Source organism: Ochotona curzoniae, unplaced genomic scaffold (assembly GCF_017591425.1).
Source record: "Ochotona curzoniae isolate NIBS_2020 unplaced genomic scaffold, NIBS_Ocur_1.0 patch401, whole genome shotgun sequence".
Taxonomy (NCBI): Eukaryota; Metazoa; Chordata; class Mammalia; order Lagomorpha; family Ochotonidae; genus Ochotona; species Ochotona curzoniae.
In genome coordinates this window covers 925,056-941,955 of record NW_024466975.1, presented here as the reverse complement: position 1 = coordinate 941,955, position 16,900 = coordinate 925,056, and the positions used below count along the sequence as shown (strand labels likewise).

The following is a 16,900-nucleotide window of genomic DNA, read 5'->3' as shown; positions in this document are numbered from 1 at the left end:
GTTAGCATCTTAAGCAAGTTGAGGTTTCTAGATAGATGGGTTATAAACTATTCATAGATTCAAAACCTAAGAACTTATAAGCTTTTTATCTATATTGTACATGTTTAGATTGAGCTTTTTCCTTTTTTTTTTTCCTCTAATGTTTATCCAAATTTTTGTATCCAAAAGGCAGAGCAATGGACTGAGAGAATCTTCTATCTGCTGGCCCACTCCCCAGATGTCCATAGTAGCCAGACCTAAACCAAATAAAATTCAAGAGCCTAGAGCTCCATGTGTGTGCTATACAGGGCTGACATGGAGCCAAGTACTTGAGTTGTCCTCTGCTACCTCCCAGGATACATAAACAGGAAGCTGAGTCAGGAGGAGAGTAGCTAGGACTCCAGCCAGCACTCTGATTTGGGTGTGAGCATGCCAAGCAGTGTCCTAACGTGCTGTGCCACTACACCTGCTCCCTCCCTGAAAAACAAGAAAGTCAGTGAGACAACTGATGCAGTGAGTTCAAAAGAATTCTGTGCAGTCACAGTAGTCTATTCCTGAGGAAACTGACCTGCAAAGAAGTTAATAAGCTATTACTACTTCAGTGTAATAATGAGTGTAGGTAGTTGAGTTAAACTCGTATTTTAGAATTGTATACTGAAAAACTTATAAATGAAATGTAATTGTTTTCTTTAGTAGAATTGAGTGAAATATTGATGTCTAGGGTAATCATAGACGAAACAGGATTGTGCATGTTGATGATAAGTGTTGAAGCTAGTAGTAGATATGTGTGTTTCCATTATGCTGCCTTGCTTTTTATTTCTGTTTGAAAAGTTCCAAAATAACAAGTTTGAGGTCAAGGAGACAACCGCAGAACTATTTGTAAAAAGCAAAAAGCAAAGCTCTGGTATTCTGGTATTAAAAGGCTTTCTCCTCTTTTCCCTCTTTTTTTTTTTTTTTTTTTTCGTTTTAGCTTAATTGATAGATAGTACATGTTGTTTGGAAATAATAGGTTCCAATGATAGGGATATTCAAACATGGGTCAGAGGGTTAGATTTCTAAACTTGGTTGTGTGTTCCAGTGAGCTGCAGAGTTTAGACCTACTAAACCCTGATTTAAAGGTTGGAGCTGGTGTGTGTGTGTGCATGCATGTGTTTAATTTGAGGAGAGATTTTTTTTTAAACATTCCTTGAATGATTTTGATACACCTCATCTTCTGCCATTCTGACCTTTGGCTCCTCTTGACTAGATGACTTCATACTTCAGGAGCTTATTAAGTTGTGAAGGTAACAAGACAGATGGCAAAGTATAAAAACGATATATCCTAGGAACAGTTTCTTTTAAACTTCATAAACCATAGCTTACTAGGTTGCTTTTATTGCAACCTAGTTGCAATAAACTAACGCATTTATTGCAAAACTCAACTTGCCATCCTGCTGCTCATTTTATTTAGATTGTTCACTTCTGGTTCAGCACGGCTGGCTCCTCCCTTTCTTTTGGTGGGGGCAGGCATGACACCCATGTACTTCTTCCCGTATTCCAGTATGATTGATTTCAAAATAAACATTTTTTTTTAAGATTTATTTTATTAGAAAGTCAGATATACAGAGAGGAGGAGAGACAGAGAGGAAGATCTTCGGTCAGATGATTCGCTCTTTAAGTGAGCATAACGGCCGGTATTGTGCCGATCCAAAGCCAGGAGTTAGGAACCTCTTCTAGGTCTCCCACACAGGCGCAGGGTCCCAAGGCTTTGGGCTGTCCTCGACTGCCTTCCCAGGCCACAAGCAGGGAGCTGGATGGGAAGAGGGGCTACCGGGATTAGAACCGGCACCCATGTGGGATCCTGCTGTGTTTAAGGCGAGGACTTTAACCTCTAGGCCAGGCCCCAAAATAAACATTCTTTAAATTCCATTTTTTTGTGGGCTTTTTGGGGTACACTTACACTTCTTTTCCTGCCCATTTTAATGCTTGTCATAGTACCATCTTGATATTTTCCTTATTTACATGTGCTTTCAGAGAAGTATCTTGCAGGAATGTTAAGGATAGATAGTCTCCTAAAGACAGAAAAGATTTGCCTAGCAAGGTTTGGGTGTTCAGGCCGTATGGCTGCTGCAGAGAACTGTTACTTGCTCAGTTCTAGGAATTACTTAGTTGGGTGGCTGAGCAGGATCCTTTTAATCAGAAACATGTTCCTAAACTTTAAATAAAGGATTTATAGTGATAAGCTGATTGGTTGTTACAGACATGAACTAAAGCCAGGTAAGAAAAATAACATGACTTGGTCAGCTGAGCAATCAGGGCGCCACAGCTGGATTCCCTTAGTGTAGTAGATCAGCAGCTTTACTATTCACATGTTGTCTGGATTGAGGTGATTTGTTCTGGGTCTGTTCTTTCTTTCTTTGTTTTCTTTTTTTTTATTGGAAAATCAGATTTTTTTTCACAGAGAGGAGAGACAGAGAGAAAGATCTTCTGTTGATTCACTCCTGAAACCCGAAGTGGCCACAATGGCCAGAGCTGAGCCACCAAAGCCAGGAGCTTTTTCTGGGTCTCCATGCAGGTACAGGGTCTCATGGTTTTGAGCCATCTTCTGCTGCTTTCCTGAGGCCACAAGCAGCAGAAGTGGGAAGTGAACTGTATATGAACTGGTGCCCGCATGGGATCTCGGTGCAAGCAAGGCAAGGTTTTTTGGCCACTAGGCTACTGCACCGAGCCCTTGAGCACAGTCTTAAATGACATTAACTACAGCCCAGTTGGAGAGATACAATTATTATTAATTTCATTGTATTCTGCCCCATTAGACCCTCATCTAATAATCATGTTTGAGAATCACATTCTAAGAGAATCATTTTTTTATTATATCTAAGAGAAAAGACTAGATTATTCAGGCTTTAGAAGTTATAGCACTTAAAAACTCTAGAAAAGTTTTGTGGTATTGGAGCAGGGGTGGTAGTATAGTGGCTATAAGTCCTTGCCCTGCATGCATCACGATCCTATGTGGTGCCGCTTCATGTCCAGGCTGCTCCACTTCCCTTCCAGCTCCCTGCTTGTGGCCTAGGAAAGCACTCAGGGATGGCCCAAAGCTTTGGGACCCACACCCGAGTGGGAGACCTGGAAAAAGCTCTTGGCTTCTGGCTCCTGGCTTTGGATAGGCTCAGTTCCAGGCATTGTGGCCACTTGGGTAGTGAACAGGAGGGTGAAAGATCTTTCTCTCTTTCTTTCTCTCTGTGAAAAATGCTTGCCTTTCTGAAAAAAATACATAAATTCTTTTAAAAATATTTTTAAATTATTTATTTCTTTATTTTGCCTGTCCCCTCTCCCCACTGAATTTCCCTATATTATTACTATGGCGTAATTCTTCATAAACAGTCACATGTTCATCATTGCAGGCATGGACATAATACATACATCTTAGAAATATCTTTTAAAAATTAAAGAATGTATAAATCTTAAAAAGAGAGAGAGAGATTGGAGGTATGCTTGCCTGAAGAAGGGAGCAGTGATTGAATATGAATTACTCTGCAGCTGATTTTCTCATAAGGGATCCAATTAGTTAGATTGCATAATTTCTGAGGTTGCTTCAAGCATAGTATTTGAAATTGTAGAAAGTTTTGTAAAAGAAGAAATAGAATTCTTACTTTTGTGGGTTTTTTGGCTTTGTGATTTTTTTTAAATTTATGTTTTGGACATAGATGTTGAAATACTAAAATTCAAGATATTAAATATAATTAAGAATATTACTTAATGCTACATTAGATAGCAGTTTGTGTTAAATTTTAAGAGATGAGTATTAGGTCCTAGTGTGGAAGCCTGGCAGCTAAAACCCTCGCCTTGCACATGCTAGGATGTCATACTAGCACTGGTTCTCGTCTCGGCAGCTCTGCTTCCTATCCAGCTCCCTGCCTGTGGCCTGGGAAAGCAGTCGAGGAGTACTCAAAACCTTGGGACCCTGCACCCATGTAGGAGACCCCAGCAGAGTCTCCTGGGTTCTGCCTATGGATTGGCTGATCTCCGGCTGTTGTAGCTGCTGGGGGAGTCAGTCAATAGATGGAAGATTGTTCTCCCTGTATGTCTGACTTTCCAATAAAAAAAAATGAAATCTTAAAAAAAAGACAAGTGGTAACAGCTGCTAAAAGTTAAAATATATTTCAGAGCTTTAAAAATTTTTTAATCTCATTTATTTATATATTTTTTCTATGAATTGATGGACTAGTTTAACATGAATTTTAAGTCTTGTGTCCCCAGAAATAGAACAAGTGAGTAGTCAATTCATAAAGGCAGCTTTTATGTTTCCATCTCCATAGAGAAACTTGTGAACAGCATTCTATAATGTTAGTAATGATTGCTCTCAGTTTGTAAACGTAGTTATTAAAACCACTTGATTAGAGGTTTGATCTAAACCTGTTATTAAAGAAAAGATTTTTATATTCAAAGAAATATTCTAAGCCGATTTTTAATGCTTTCATCATTTTGTGAGTATACAAGAAGATAAAAATTGGTTTTACCAAATGGGAGGAAGTAACAAAACATTAGTAATAAGCCAAAGTTGGCAAAGTTTGTTAGCATGAAATGTAGTTTTTCACAAACCATTTGTTCCTATATACAGATATTTCCCTGAGACACATATTTCTCTTTGGGAAATAATGTTGCAATGCCTATTCTTTCTAATTGCATACTTAATGTTCATTTCCTGTAAAAAAACAAAACAGAACTGTGCTTTGTGGTAAAAACTGAAAAGGGCATTTTCTTCTCACTCAGCAAGCTGCTTCCTGCTTCCTTTTAGTGTCTTCTGTGTTTTTAATAACCTAAATAAAAGAGAAGCCACAGTACTTAAAGCTATATGTTCTGGCAATTTGTTTTTATCAGACTTTTATTTACTATAAGTTTAGACACTCAGAGAAGATTTCACAAATTTTAGTTGTGAATAAATTGTTTTCTGAAAGGTTTTGCCCAAGTTCTAGAGATACAGCTTCTTTGTAAAAGGTCACGGTTTTGGCATTATCCTCATTGGTAGAATGTCTATCATTATTTTAAAGAGGAGGAATATTAAAGTACAGTTTTTATTATTAATCTGGGTGTATTTGTTTCACTTAATAAGTATCTCTGTAAAGTAAAAAAACAAAACAAAAAAAGAGTTGTTACCAACTGTTTTTCTGAATTTAAGTGCATTTAATGATGAAAGTACATTTCTTGAAAACTTAATGTGTGTTTCATCTGTCTTCTGGGGAATATGCCAGGAGTCTTGAGTGGGCACAGAGCTTTTCCATACTTTTGTGCCTGCTTTATAGAGTAAGTACCGATACCTTTTTGTGAATTATATTAAGCCTCCACCAATTTCCTTAAGCCCCAAACCTAACTCTGCTACCTTTCCTTCATAGATAATCTCTGTACTTTCTTTCCCTTTGGTTTCTTTTCCGCTTCCTCCTTTTCTTCTTGACAAAAACCAGACAGGCAGATAGAACTTCCATTTACTTTGTTGCTCCCAATTTTCCCAGTTGTTGCTGGGCCAGACCGACATCAGGAGCCAGGGACTCAATCCCAGGTCTTGCATGTGGGTGGAAGCAGCCAGCTCCTTTATTTGTCGCCTCCTAGGATATGCATCAGCAGGGATGTAAGTATTCCATCCCTACTTTTTAAAAAATATTTATTTTGTTGTTATTGGAAAGTCAGATATATAGAGATATATAGTCAGATATATGGAAAGATCTTCCATGTGATGATTCACTCCCCAAGTGACTGCAACGGCCAGAGCTGAGCTGTTCCAGCCACAGATGCCAGTTGCCCTTAGGTCTTCCATGGAACCATATGGGATCCTGGCATGTGCAAGGTGAGGACTTTAGCCGCTAGGCTACTGTACCAGGCCTCTGAACAGATTTTATCAGCTGTACTTGCTTCTGGTAACATTAATACCAATTGTCAATTCATATTCATTGTCCGGTTTTTTTTTCTGGATTTTCAAGAATAGACTGCATCGTTTTCTTTCAGTTTGAAAACTGATTTTATTAATTTGAAAAGCAGAATAAGAAATCTCCCATCCACTGGTTCATTCCCTAAATGCCAGCAGTGGATGGAATGGGGCTGGGATTGGGCTGGATCTGGACTAGGACTGGGCCTGGCTGAAGTTGGGAACAGTGAACTCAATCCAGGTTTCCAACTGTGGTGGCAGGAACCAAGCAACTTGCCTCTTAAGGTCCACATTAGGTGAAAGCTAGAATTGGAAGCAGGGCCCAGATGTTTAACCCAGGTACTCTAATATCTAATATGTGATGTGGGCATCTTAATTGCTAGACCAGTGCGTACCCCCAGAATTTGTAAAATATAAAGATGATTGTTGAGTTATGCCAAACTAAAGGTTATTTATAGCATTACACCCACAAAATTAACAGTGCTGTTTCTCATTGTTTTTTTCTTTTTTGTAAAGCTTTATTTAGAAGGTGGAGTTACAGAAAGGGAGAGAAATAGACACATCTATTTGCTGTTTCACTCAAATGGCCTCTATGTTTAGGGCTTTGTCCAAGTCAGCAGCCTGGAATTTCCTTCTTGTCTCCCATATGTAGCAGAGGCCCAAGCTCTTAGGCCATCTTCCGATGTCTTCCCAGACACGTTAGCAGGGTGTTGAATCAGAAGTGGAGCAGCTGGGATTTGAGTCAGAATTCATGGGCTGCTGCTGTTGCCAGGGAAGGAGACTTAATTTGCTGTGCTACAACACCAACCACTCTCATTGTTTGTAAGTTCTTTTTTCAGACTTGTTTGGGGAAAAGGATGGCATGGTGATTTAAGCATGTGGTTGTGAGATCAGATTTTCTGGGTTGAAATTCGAACTCTGCTGTGCGACTTACGTGAAATGATTAACTTATGTGCCCCATTTTTTTCATCTATAATGTGGTGATGATCAAGCTGATCAAGTTTTTTGACAAATGACTGAATGAATGCCTGTAAATATTTAATATAGAGTTTGACACATATTAAATGCTTAGTAATTGCTAGATATTTTAAAATAATACTAATATGAAAACATTTTGATAATATTAAATATTAATGTTACTACTATTTTTAGAGGATTATTGAAATGGAAAGTGTCTAACGTGATTTCTAGGACAAGTTCATTGTATGTCAGTGAATTTTAATTTGTTTTTAAAGGGGAAAAATATTAACCAAATTGAACTAAGGGTATGATTCATAAAGTGGATATAAAAATTTATTCTTATCCTCAAGTAGTTTTCTTCATATTGGGTACATAAAATAGGATGTAATGATATTATGCTCTAGCTTAGTACATAAAGTACTGATGGAAAGAATCGCTTCATACTGAGTAATCAGGGAAGGATGGTAGATGGAATGTATTTAGTTGGGGTTTAAAAAGCAGTAGGTTGGGCCCAGCACGGTAGCCTAGCGGCCAAAGTGCTTGCCTTCCATTCACTGGGATCCCATATGGGTGAAGCTTCTAATCCCGGCAGCTCCGCTTCCCACCAGCTCCCTGCTTGTGGCCTGGGAAAGCAGTCAAGGACAGCCCAAAGCCTTGGGACCCTGCACCTGTGTGGGAGACCTGGAAGAGCTCCTGGATCCTGCCTTTGGATAGGCTCAGTTCCTGGCCATTGCAGCCACTTGAGTGAATCAACAATGGAAGATCTTTCTCCTGTCTCTCCTCTTCTCTGTATATCTGACTTTCCAATTAAAAAAAAAAAAAAAGCAAAAAAAAAAAAAAAAACCAACACAGGCTTTTGACTCATGTGGCAAGAATGGTTAAAAGGACAAAGCTTTAGACAAATGGTCAGAATCAAGACAGCATGATTTGTGTTTTATGGGAAAAGGAAATGATTGAAGCTAGCTGGAAAGTGTTTGGGAAGTTATAGGAAATAAGATTGTATTAGATTATGGAAGGCTTGACATAAAAGATCAGAGGAAACTTTTCCTGCACTGCCTTTTTTGGTAGCATAAATTAGTGACGCATGCCTGGAAACTATAGGATTGATGTCAGTCTAATGGAGAGGTAGCATTAGTTCAAGCAATATTTTTCAACATTTTTAAGCAGTGTAAAACAAATGAAGGTGTTAAGAAAAACAGCAAAAGCTTAGCAGAAGTATGGTTTTCTTGATGAAAACAAGTGGTTTTAAGAGTTAGTCCATGGTGGTAAGCTGTTTGATGAAATAGTGTAAAGAAGCTATAGAGACATTTTGTTGAATTAAGAACTTTTTCTGTTTAATGAAATCCACTTCCTGTAGGACGCACTTTCCATTCCATTTCAATTGATTGTCACTGAAGAAGTTAAAATTCAATGAGGAAACAAGAACACTATAATGTGGGCTTCAGATGTCTGAGGGCTATGGAGCTGGGTGCAAATTCGAGTGGGCTTTCAACTGTTTTGGTATTTTTAGTTCTGTTGTTTTAGTTAGTGCTTTGGTTACAGAGTTAAGTTGAAGAGTGGCCTGACTTAACTGGCTCTCCCCAAGGAACCCTGTTATTCTGGGCTGCAATTTTGTAGAATTAAAAGTGATTTTCCTCCCAATGTATATATCACATTTTAGTTAGAAGACTGTTACTTTTTGAAAGAAGGAAATTCGAGAAAGAAGCAGTGATTAAGAGGAATCAAGATGCCAAAAAATAGTGCCTGTAAATTATAATATTATTACAACCTTTAACAGCCTGTATCACATGCAGTAAGATATTGTTATGTAACCAATGTACCAACAATCAGTGAGAGTTAGACTGCTTCTGGTCTACATCAAAGAACTGAAAAGCCTGATATGCTTTTAATGCCCTGTATTAATTATGTAATGGGTTGTGTTGCCAGCCGCATCTGTATGTACTGGCCACATGCCGTACCCAAAATGGCGCCGGCCGGAAAAGCCACACCTTGGTTCCTGGTGGAGAGTTACGTAGCTTTCGCGGTACTGCGCAGGCGCCTAGCGCATGCGCAGTGAGCTGAGGCGTGGCCGGCGCATGAACACTGGGACTGACGAATGCACAGAGCAGGTTGGTGGGGCGGGTGTGGAACCACAGAGTTGAGCAGGAGGAGGCTTGTATCCCAACCCTGGAGACTCTCGGATCCTCACCAAGGACTATATCCCAACTGCCAAGGAGATCACAGGGAATTGGAGTGCCCTCGTAGGCCGAGAACTCTGAGGTCATCCATTCCCTATTGGATCTCCCACATGGGATGGAAGAAGCCCAGATCCTTCCTCACAGGATCTAATGTCATTGGAACAACAGCCAGGAGCCCTGAGCGGTCCTCAGAAACAGAAGAACAGTAAACTTCCTTCGGACCTTGGGAGAAGAGCTTTCTCTGGTCCTTATTTAGCTCCAACTTGGGATCCCCACCCTCTGGCAGTGACTATTCAGGGTCACTCCAGAGCTTTCCCCCCCACCCCAAATTAGATCAGATAGACAGAGACCAATAAGAAAAGCTTAGAACCAGACAGGAAACAGTCAGCTTGGACTCACATATACCTTACTAGGTAAGACACAAAGATTAGTTACTCCTCACTAAGGTATTGAAGATTTCTCTGCACACCCCTCCTAAAACTGTTCTGTACCTCAATTGTTAACATATGCCTTGTTAGAGTTATAAGCCTGTTTGGATATCCTAAAATTCACCAAGTTCAGTAAAAATCATGCTTAAATACTATAAGCTGCTAAATATAAAAATGAAGATAGACATGAGGCAGCTGAATAGAACCCTATGACCATCTTAAGGTGTATAGCAGCTGGTGGTACATAAACTTAAATTGAAATGTCAATGAACTAGTCACATGATGTGGTTAAGAACTTGAACTTTCTAACATATTGGTCACTCAGTATCATGTCAGTTAACTTCATAATGTTGTAAATTGTTGTTGATGTTGTGTTGTGAGTTTTCATTGGAGGGGATGATATTCTGCCAGCTCTACTTTCAGACCAGGGATGGTCTCCCAATGAAACTATTGAATTTATCTGGACAATAAGATTTTGGAGTCTGCATAGTTCATGCCCACAATGAAGGAATCCTGACTGGACATGACTGTAAAAATATGGAGGAATTCAATATGTGAGAAGGGGTTAGGGGAAACCCAGAGCCTATGAAACTGTGTCATAAAAAGAAATTAAAAAAAAAAAAAACCAAGATGGTAGAATAGGGTAAGGACACACTTAAACAGATGAAGAAATATTTAACCAGTATGCAGCAGAGAGGGCACATTCCATGACATAGGAGAGGACAGAACAACAGCACAGGGGTACCTGGAGACTGAGAGACACGGAAAGCACAGGGCACAATAGTGTGGTGTTGCAGTGACTGAAACACCAGCAGCATTCATGGAGCAGCATTCATGGGAAGGGACTTTTCACTGGGAGCTCCGGCGGTGAACCCAGACAAATAATTGCCCTTCGTGCTGGTCTGTTTGATTTGATCAAGAGCAGAGACAGAGCAACAAGTCGCAGATGGGTGCTTCAGGAACAGGGTGGATTTCACAGCCCAGTCTACCCCCTAGAGCTGAATCGGGTGCCATTTTGTTTAAGGAGGCAAAGGCAAGGGAAAGGACTGAACATACACTGAGCTGGGAGTGAACTCATTTCTGACTCTGCGAACTGCAACCACATGGCATCCTACAGGTTCCATCAAAGATAGGTCCAGGTAGCCCTCAGACCTGGCAGACTGCAGATCAAGAACTCTAGTAGTGGCACATCAGATGCCATTTTGTATGGTATGGCAAAAGTTTTAAGACTGCAGGGACAACAGTGAGCTGCAACATGAGTTCTCACCAAGCTCAGTGGATTGCACTGGTCCCACAGAAAAATAATGCTGTGACATTGTACAGGTCAAAATAGGTTCATGTGGCCCTCAGACCTAATGGCCAAAATTTTCTGGAAAATTAGCACCATCAACAATCTAGCTATATAGGACACCTGTTGCCTTCCTAATCCTGGGACCTGCTCTAACCAGAAGTGGGATAAAGGTTGTACAAACAATGGTGGAGCCACAGCACAGTGTCACAGAAGGTGGAGACTGGTGAGCCAGGAGCTGGGGCTACGGAGACCATGGTGGAAATCTAACATAAGAACCCAGACCTGGAACTCGCTGGAGAGAGTGGCACAAGTGACTGCAAACAAAGAGCTGTGTGCCAACCACAGTAAGTAAAATTGAATTGTAGACCTGTGGGTGACACAGCTTAGAAACACATGCCAAAGGAGAAGAATCTGCTGACCAGAAGTACAATGACCAAGAGCAAAAGAAGAGACAAAGGCACAATGAATATTACTGAAGACTCCCCTGCAAAGGAGCAAAAGCCTTTGCCAACTTCAGAGTTAACTGAGGAAGATGTCAAGAAAATGGGGGATACAGAATTCAAAACACTTGTTATAAAACTTCTTATCAACAATGAGAAGCATGTAAAGCAGGCATTCAAGGAATTTAAGAAATATGTCACACTGGAAATGAATCAAATGAAAGCTGATACATTAGAAATGAATACAGTGGAGCAAATTAAAAGTACAATGGAGAGTCTCCAAAATAGAATGAAGCAAGCAGAAGAAAGAATCTCAGAATTGGAAGATATTTCCTGTCACCAAAGGAAAACAAACAAAAAGCTGGAAGCAGAACTGGATCAGGCCAAAAAAGATATTCAAGAATTGAAAGACACTATTAAAAGGCCAAATATAAGAGTTATGGGAGTCCCAGAAGATACAGAAAGAGAAGCTGGGATTAAAGGTGTATTCAATGAAATAATAAGGGAAAATTTCCCTAATCTGGAGAAAGAATTGGGAAACAACATCCAAGAGGGGCACAGAACTCCCAACAGGCTTGACCAAAAGCAATCTTCACCATGACACATGATGATCAAGCTCTCTTCAATTGAACATAAGGAAAGATCCTTAAATGTGCACGTGAAAAAAATCAGTTGACATATAAAGGAATGCCAATTAAACTCACAGGAGACCTCTCACAGGAAACTCTACAGGCCAGAAGAGAATGGAGCGACATATTCCAGATTCTAAAAGCAAAAATTTGTTGGCCCAGGATAACATATCCAGCAAAGCTTTATTTTGTCTTTGAAAATGAAACAAAAATTCTTCCACAATAAAGAAAAGTTAAAAGAAGTTGCCTCTTCCAAACCTGCCCTACAAATGATACTTCAAGATGTTCTCTTGACTAAGAAAAGAAATAGCACTGAACAAAACCAAAGACAAACGTGAAGAACATCCCAGTAAATTAATGACAACAGAAGACTAAATCAGTGAACAATCTGTTGCTAAAATGACAGGACCAAATTACCACCCATTCATATTAACCCTGAATGTAAATGGCTTAAGCTCAATCAAGCATCATGGACAGAAGATTTTCCTCTCTGTATAGCTCACTTTCGCATAAAAATAAAATCTTAAAAAAAAATTTCTGCTCTATTATTGGGGACCTACATGAGCTTGATCTCTTCATTTTCTTAAGACAGTGCATAAACCTTGAATTTCATTTGATATGTATTCACTTTCTAAAATGTAACCTTCAGTACAATTTTGAACAGAAAAGTCTTTAGCACTACTAATTAATACAATCTGTTATTGTTACTAATACAGTCAGCTTCTACACTTGAGCAAACAAAAGCCGTGAACCTAAAGCAAGATTTAGTTGGCATTACTTTTACAAAGGTGGAAATTAATAATTTAAAGTTTTGTTGCTGATATAATTAAGCTTCCACAGCTTTGTATATCTTTTCATTAAAATTGCATTTGTTCAATGATATGTAGTATTTTGGGGATCTTTCAGTTTTAAAATAAAAACACTTTTTTAATTACAGAAAGACCCAAATGGGACCAGTAGTTTGCCAACTGGAAGTTCTCTTCTACAAGAAATTGAAGTACAGAACGAGGAGGTGGCAGCTTTTTGTCAATCTATTACAAAGTAAGGAATTTTTCTTTGCAAATTGTAAATTTTTTAAATACTCATTGAAAAAGCAGCTTGAAAACTTTATTAATACTAATTCATAAATCTAAAATTTTGTTTTCCTTTGGCTAAAATTTGAAGTCAACTGTAGTTGATTAGCACATTATCACAAACTACAGTTGAATATCTTTACTTGTTTTCTGAATAGTTAGATGAAAAAAAATTGAAGTCAGGCGGCACATTTCTGATTGTCTTTTAACCAGTTCCTTTATTAATAAGGTTTATATATAGATTTCAACACATTTGGGAAATGCCTATTTGTAGTATTAATATTTGTTAGCATTCAACATATTCATGAGGTGGTAACAGGAAAGATTAGGAGCACAAATATATTCTGCAGATTAGAAAAAGACATTCTAAGATAATAAATATTTCAGTCTTCAGTATGTGTAATAAATATTCATTATAAGTAAGGAGATCCAGAGAAGATACCTACAATGCTTGCTCAGCTGTTTAGCAGCAGTGCCAGATCTCCTTTGCCTCTAGTTAACTGTGTTTTCCTTTTTGCTGCATCACTGTCTTGTTAGGGCTTATGTTGAATATACTGGAAACCTATCTTGGAGTGACTGAAACCAGGAAGAGCCATGTATTGGCTCACCAACCCATTTAGCAGAAAGAGGAAGGATGGGGCAGAGTTTAACAAGATCCAGGAATTCATATACTGTATATCATATCTTCTCCCTTCAGACTTTTTTTCACTCTTTTCTTTCTTCCTCCATGCACATTAGCTTCATTTTCATTTGTTGCAGATGGGGCTTCTGAAACCAGAACTAAAGCCACTGGTAGCTTAAACTTCACGCATATAATAATGATCTTATTTAACAGAGAAAAAATGCAGTCCTCTCAGCCAGCCAGATAGCAAATTTTATGGCAAGAACAGTGGAACAATTAACACTGTGCCTGCAGGGATGAGATCTGCCACTTCACCATTTGGAGATTTATTCTGAATCTAGAGTTTTCCTTGGTGTGGTCTGCCTTACGCATATCAGTGTTTGGAGTTCTCAATCTTTTTGGGGTATATACATCATCTTAATGTTAAAGACCTTAGTAACATTTAACTTGGGTTTTTTGGTGTTAATGCTTCATTAAAATTCAACTTCCTTTATGTTACCTTTTAACTAACACTTACTTTCCCTAGAACACTTGGGAGGTGACTATAAATGGAGCGATTTTTCTTGGCCTATGTTATTCATAACTGGCTTGTTTCTTGAATTTTTCAGGAGGCATTTAAAAAAGAAGGGACATTTATGTGAGTTAATATTCAAACTGCATGCGTTAGAAATTAGTTCTGCCATCATGCCATTGTGTCATGGTTTGGAAATAATTTGTATTTTTGTTTCCTGTTTCTTAAATTTTCTTCCTAAAACAAGCACTACATAACTTTCTGTCAGACTGTGTTGAGTAACTGCTACATTACAGTTTGACAATTTGAAAATTTGGCTTCCTGGATTTTCTTCTCCTCCTACATTTGACTGTTTTTATTTTTTGTAATATATGAGGATTCATTTTTTTTTTAAATCTTAACATTTATTTATTTTTCTTGAAAGGCAGATTTACAGAGAGGAGGAGGAACAGAAAGAAAGCTCTTCCACCTGCTGGTTCCCCAATTGGCCACATTGCTTAGAGTTGTGGCAATGCAAAGCCATGAGCTTCTTCTGGGTCTCCTTGTTCCTGGCGTCAGATTGGTTCAGCTCTGGCCAGTACAGCCAATTGGAGAGTGAAGTAGTGGATGAAATATCTTCCTTTCTGTCCTTCCTTCTCTCTGTAAATCTACCTTTCCAATAAAAACAAAGAAATCTTTAAAAAAAAAAATGATAAAGAAGAAGAAACTGTCAAGATATTTTTGCTTGTAGTTAATATTAGTCTATGATTAAAATTTCCTAATCATTAGGAATAGGGCCCGGCTTGGTAGCCTAATGGCTAAAGTCCTCACCTTGCATGCGCTGGGGTCCCATTTGGGTGCCAATTCATGTCCCAGCTGCTCCACTTCCAACCAGCTTCTTGCTTGTGGTCTGGGGAAGCCATGGAAGATGGTCCAAAGCCTTGGGACCCTGTACCCACATGGCAAACCCAGAAGAAGCTCCTGGCTCCTGGCTCTGAATTGGCTCAGTTCTGGCCTTTGTGACTAGTTGAGAAGTGAACCAGTAAATGGGAAATCTTTCTGTCTCTCCTTCTCTCTGTAAATCTGGCTTTCCAACAAAAATAAATAAATATTTAAAAAGCAAAACTTAGGAATAGTTAGTTTTTTGTTGTTTTTGTGAAATAATTGAATTAATTTTCTGAAGGATTTGGTACTAATTTATTACTACATATTTTTATTTTTTCTTTTCTTTTGATTCATATTTATCATAGTTGATTAAGCTCATTATATCTGCAAGTTATAGATTCAAATTAAGTTATTTTAAGTATGCTAAATACCAGCAAGCATTTTTTGCTGTTTTATGTATGAGCCTCAGGATGAGAAACTGCTCTGTACTTGGTCTTTTTTTGAATAGCTTTCTAGTCTCTTTTCTTCATGCATAATTTAGATCTAATGTTTCAGCACTATAATAATGTCGGGCTTTATATCTACACCTAATTAATTTTGTTTTAAACAATACTAAGTGTACTCTTTCTTGAAATGATGTTAATCCAATTAAAATCTTTTAAAATTTTCATTTCTGTCTTCCTCTGGCCTTCAGTGTTAGGTGATTTGGTTATCTATATAGAAGTTTAGCTTGACTGAGCACATGGTAAGATTTTAGTGGATACACGCAGATAATAAATTTCCTGAACTATGGAACCCACAAAACAAACGTGTATTCCATTAGTAGACCTGAAACAAATGGGAAGGCTGGAACCTGTTTTTCAAACTACAAAAAAAAAAGTCAGTTAAAGTAAATGCATAAGTTGAGGACAGCATCAGTGTTCTGAGAACAGCAGTGCTGGCTGGAGATGAGCCATACACCATGTTCATTATATTGAGAATTCCACCACCTTGCTTTTGTGAATGCCATGAATACCTTCGCATGTTCTTTCACTTCCCCAAGGTTTAGACATCATTTTGGAGGGATGAAAAAAAGCCTTTGTGGTGCAACAAAAACCTGTTGTCTTTGTTTATTTGTTTTTGTTTTTCAGTACCCAGAACCAAAAATAATGTTTGTAAGGAAAAAAAATTGTTAGGGAAAAAAACTTTTTTAAAGGACAAACTTACCTCTGCCTTTTACAATTTGGGAGCTAAATTTCCTATATTGGTAATTCATTAAATTAAAATCAATGCTATTTGGGGTAATTGTACTGTGTGGCATAAGAGTCAGAAGCAGGGAACCTCATTTAATGCCGTTTCTCCAGTGTATGCTTGGGTAATGTTGATGGTGTTACCAACATATCCTGGCAGGAATTCATCTCTTCCAGTCCCTAGATCCTTTTTATTTAAAAGATAAATGCTGGCATTTGGAATTTTTGATAGATGTTCATTTGTTGTAGGTCTTCTAGAGTTGGGCAATCACAGAACGGACTGGCTATAAATAAACATGTGAAGCCTTGTTTAGGGCTCTCAAATGCAGCTTTCAAAAAAATTATTTGTTTGTTTGTTTGTTTGTGGACAGATTGAAGGCCAAATTTCCATATACCAGTCACTGCACAAATCCGGGCTATTTGTTAAGTCCAGTCACAGTGCAAAGAAACCTCTGTGGAGAAAATGCTAGTGTGAAGGTCTCCATTGAAATTGAAGGATTTCAACTACCAGTTACTTTTACCTGTGATGGTAGGTTTGGTGCTTGCCTTTGGCATTTTGCTTTGCTCTGTTTAGGAGGAAAGTGTTTAAAATGCAATGTTTATCATTCTTACTTGAAGATTTGTATTTATTTAGTTGAAAGGAATAAGAGAAAGAAAGTGAGTTCCTGTCTTCTGTTTCATCACATGCCTCAGTTATTGGGGCTGGGCCCAGGGGCCAGAAATGTTGAGCCAGGTTTCGTAGTTGAGTGGAAGAACTCATTTACGTGAGGTGTCGCCAGTGCTCCCCAGGTCCGCATT

General features: G+C 38.5%; 1 protein-coding gene across 1 annotated transcript in view; it reads left to right on the top strand.

The window, feature by feature from the left end:
* LOC121167627 (phosphatidylinositol 4-phosphate 3-kinase C2 domain-containing subunit alpha-like) overlaps nucleotides 1-16,900 on the top strand; it is a 101,075-nt gene that overhangs the window by 35,723 nt on the left and 48,452 nt on the right. Inside the window, exons 4-5 of the mRNA XM_040997167.1 lie at nucleotides 12,741-12,844; nucleotides 16,474-16,631. Of these exons, the coding sequence (XP_040853101.1) occupies nucleotides 12,741-12,844; nucleotides 16,474-16,631 (262 nt within the window). The remainder of the gene's footprint in view (nucleotides 1-12,740; nucleotides 12,845-16,473; nucleotides 16,632-16,900) is intronic.